The sequence below is a fragment of the Anneissia japonica genome, unplaced genomic scaffold (genome assembly GCF_011630105.1).
Source record: "Anneissia japonica isolate Jap-2015-1 unplaced genomic scaffold, ASM1163010v1 scaffold287874_len187830_cov192, whole genome shotgun sequence".
Classification (NCBI taxonomy): domain Eukaryota; kingdom Metazoa; phylum Echinodermata; class Crinoidea; order Comatulida; family Comatulidae; genus Anneissia; species Anneissia japonica.
Window position 1 is genome coordinate 43979 of NW_022727533.1, and position 2500 is coordinate 46478.

At 33.7% G+C, this 2500-nt stretch overlaps 1 protein-coding gene across 3 annotated transcripts in view; it reads left to right on the forward strand.

Moving 5' to 3' along the window:
• LOC117113770 (transmembrane protein 196-like) overlaps positions 1-2500 on the forward strand; it is a 13526-nt gene that overhangs the window by 8042 nt on the left and 2984 nt on the right. For all 3 annotated transcript variants that reach the window (XM_033257203.1, XM_033257205.1, XM_033257204.1), the window contains exon 4: positions 1312-1611. In XM_033257203.1, the coding sequence (XP_033113094.1) occupies positions 1312-1611 (300 nt within the window). The remainder of the gene's footprint in view (positions 1-1311; positions 1612-2500) is intronic.

Sequence of the window (2500 nt, forward strand, 5' to 3'; positions counted from 1 at the left end):
TTGCCAGCAAACACCCCTTAGCCAAAAAACGAACCCCCATTTCCCAAATAATGCCATTTATTACAAAATAGAATTTTTTTTGCACTGTTTATTTGTTACGATCGATAAAGTCTGATCGTAGAAATAAAAAAAAAGCTGCAGCCAGCTGAATGACGTAACCACCAAGACTTCATAATGAATATTAATGAGGGGTTTGTTGCCTAGGTTATTTGACCAATAGCGTGCTCCAGAAATTTATTTTATTATTAGCATAATGATTATAGGCCTATGTCTATTTTTTTCTCAATATTTCTCATTTAAACAAGATACAGCTTACATTGTTTATTTTCGCTGTGCAAGTATTTTTACATAAACTGGTTCTGTAACTTGTAAATATAACATTTTTCCTTGCACTAATTGTATATATTTTCACTGGAACTTTATTTTGGTAAAAAGTAAAATGTAGGGCTGTCAGTTTCTATTGCTTCTTCATTTCTGCAATAAATAAGATATTTATTTGCAATATTTCTCTTTTAATCAAAGACCTTTACATTAGTTAATTTTACATACCTCCATATTTTAATATTTAATGTTATTTAGCAATCTCATAAGGCGCAAGTCTGTGTTTAGTACAGTCACCTAGTAGGTATAATTGTATCCAATATTTTAGAGATAACATTTCATAGTAGCATTAAAGTGTTTTTAACATTGGTTTCTAACAAAAAAAAGTTTGTTTTACAACAAACATTTACGTTCTATCCTGTATTGGAAAGAAGTAGTCTTCTGTTTTATTTTTTTAAAATTGTGTAAGAAGTATTTAAATATACATGAACATACACATAAATGACATGTACATGCTTTTAAAATGGTATAAATGCTCTGGCTTCGGGAGCTTCGCCCCTTAACCCCACCGGGCCCTTTGGCGTGCCCCTGGACCCCACGTCCAGAACCCGCCCCCCTCCCTTGAAGTATCCTGGCTACTGGTCAAAGAGCAATGGGTACCAGTAGGATGTTGTAACATTGAGTGTATTAGTCTGTGCCTACAAAGTTACAGCTTACTTCGTGTTGGTTTGTCGATATAGATTCAATGAGAGGTAATAACAAATTCGTCAGCTCCTTGTATCTCTTGTCCTGTATGTGTCTTTCTATAATGTTACTTACAAAACATTTTATAATTTTCTTTTCCTATTACTGCTTTCCATTAGTTGGTATTCTTTTAACCTGTTAATAAGTTTATGTGTTCAAGGTACTTCAGACCCGTAAATTCTTCAGATCGGCTGGAGAGGTGGACATGTATTTTATGATTACAGTATCAAATGTTTGTGTTCTCAGGTTCTGTGTTTCACGGCGTTCTCTGTAGTAAGTATTATCATCGGCATTATAAACATTCAACTGCTAAGACTTGGACTTGTTGATCATACAACAGACGGAGAGACATTTATGAAGAAAGATAAGGATATACTTGTAGTGATCGCACTGATTACCGCATGTACCGAGTGTGGAATCAGCCTAATCTCCGCTTTTGTCAGCTGTGGAATCGCAAGGCACATAAAAAAACAGACACTTGGCAAGAATGAACACATTCTATCAAATGAAGAGAGAATCGCTGAACGACAAGAACAAATTCGAAAGGTAATCAAGAAAGCCCTTCCACTCATTAAATACAGTTCTTTTTACGTCACTTCCAGTGAAACCTCAACACCTGTAAATACCTGTAATGAAGATGGTTATATTTACATTACAAGTATTTAATTTTTTTTTCTATTAAGAAATAATTGCAATAATTAATTGCCTGAGAAACCGATCATAAAATGCCATGTATAGAGAGGAGTAAATATGTGATGTGTGATTCAACGTAGAGTATTTTTACTGTAGGCTTACTAGGAGAGAAATGGAGATGTATATTTTTTATATTCCTAATGGCACTTAGTAAAAACGAACCTTATTTTACACAAATCAAAAATATTATTGAGGTGGTGATAATATTCAGAACGATAAACTTATAATTAAGAAATGATAATTACATAATTATAATTATAGTTAAATATTATGAGACATGATATTATCGTCATCATTTATTAGTATTACTTGGTGATATGCTAATATAGCCATTTGATGACACAAGTAGTGATTAGGATTATGGTGAAGTTAGTATTTTTAGAAATCATGATATTGTTGATGACAATGAAAGTGATGATAAAAATAAAGATGTGGATGATGGTGGGAATGAAGATGATGATGATTGCGATGATAATAATAGCGCAGATCCTATATATCATCCTTAGTTCTTTTCTTTTACATAATTTTGTTTTTTTAGTATAGGCCCTATTTGCATAAGGGTTAGTTTTTAGGCTTACATAAAGGTACAATTATTACCGAGGTTTGTTAACGTGCAAATGTGTGTGTGTGTGTGTGTGTGGGTGGGTGGGTGTGTGGGTGTGCGCGTGTTGTTCGATTCGGAAAAACGGAACGGTAACTCGTATGTAGAGCTGAGACCATACCTCCCTGCTGAGACTATGAT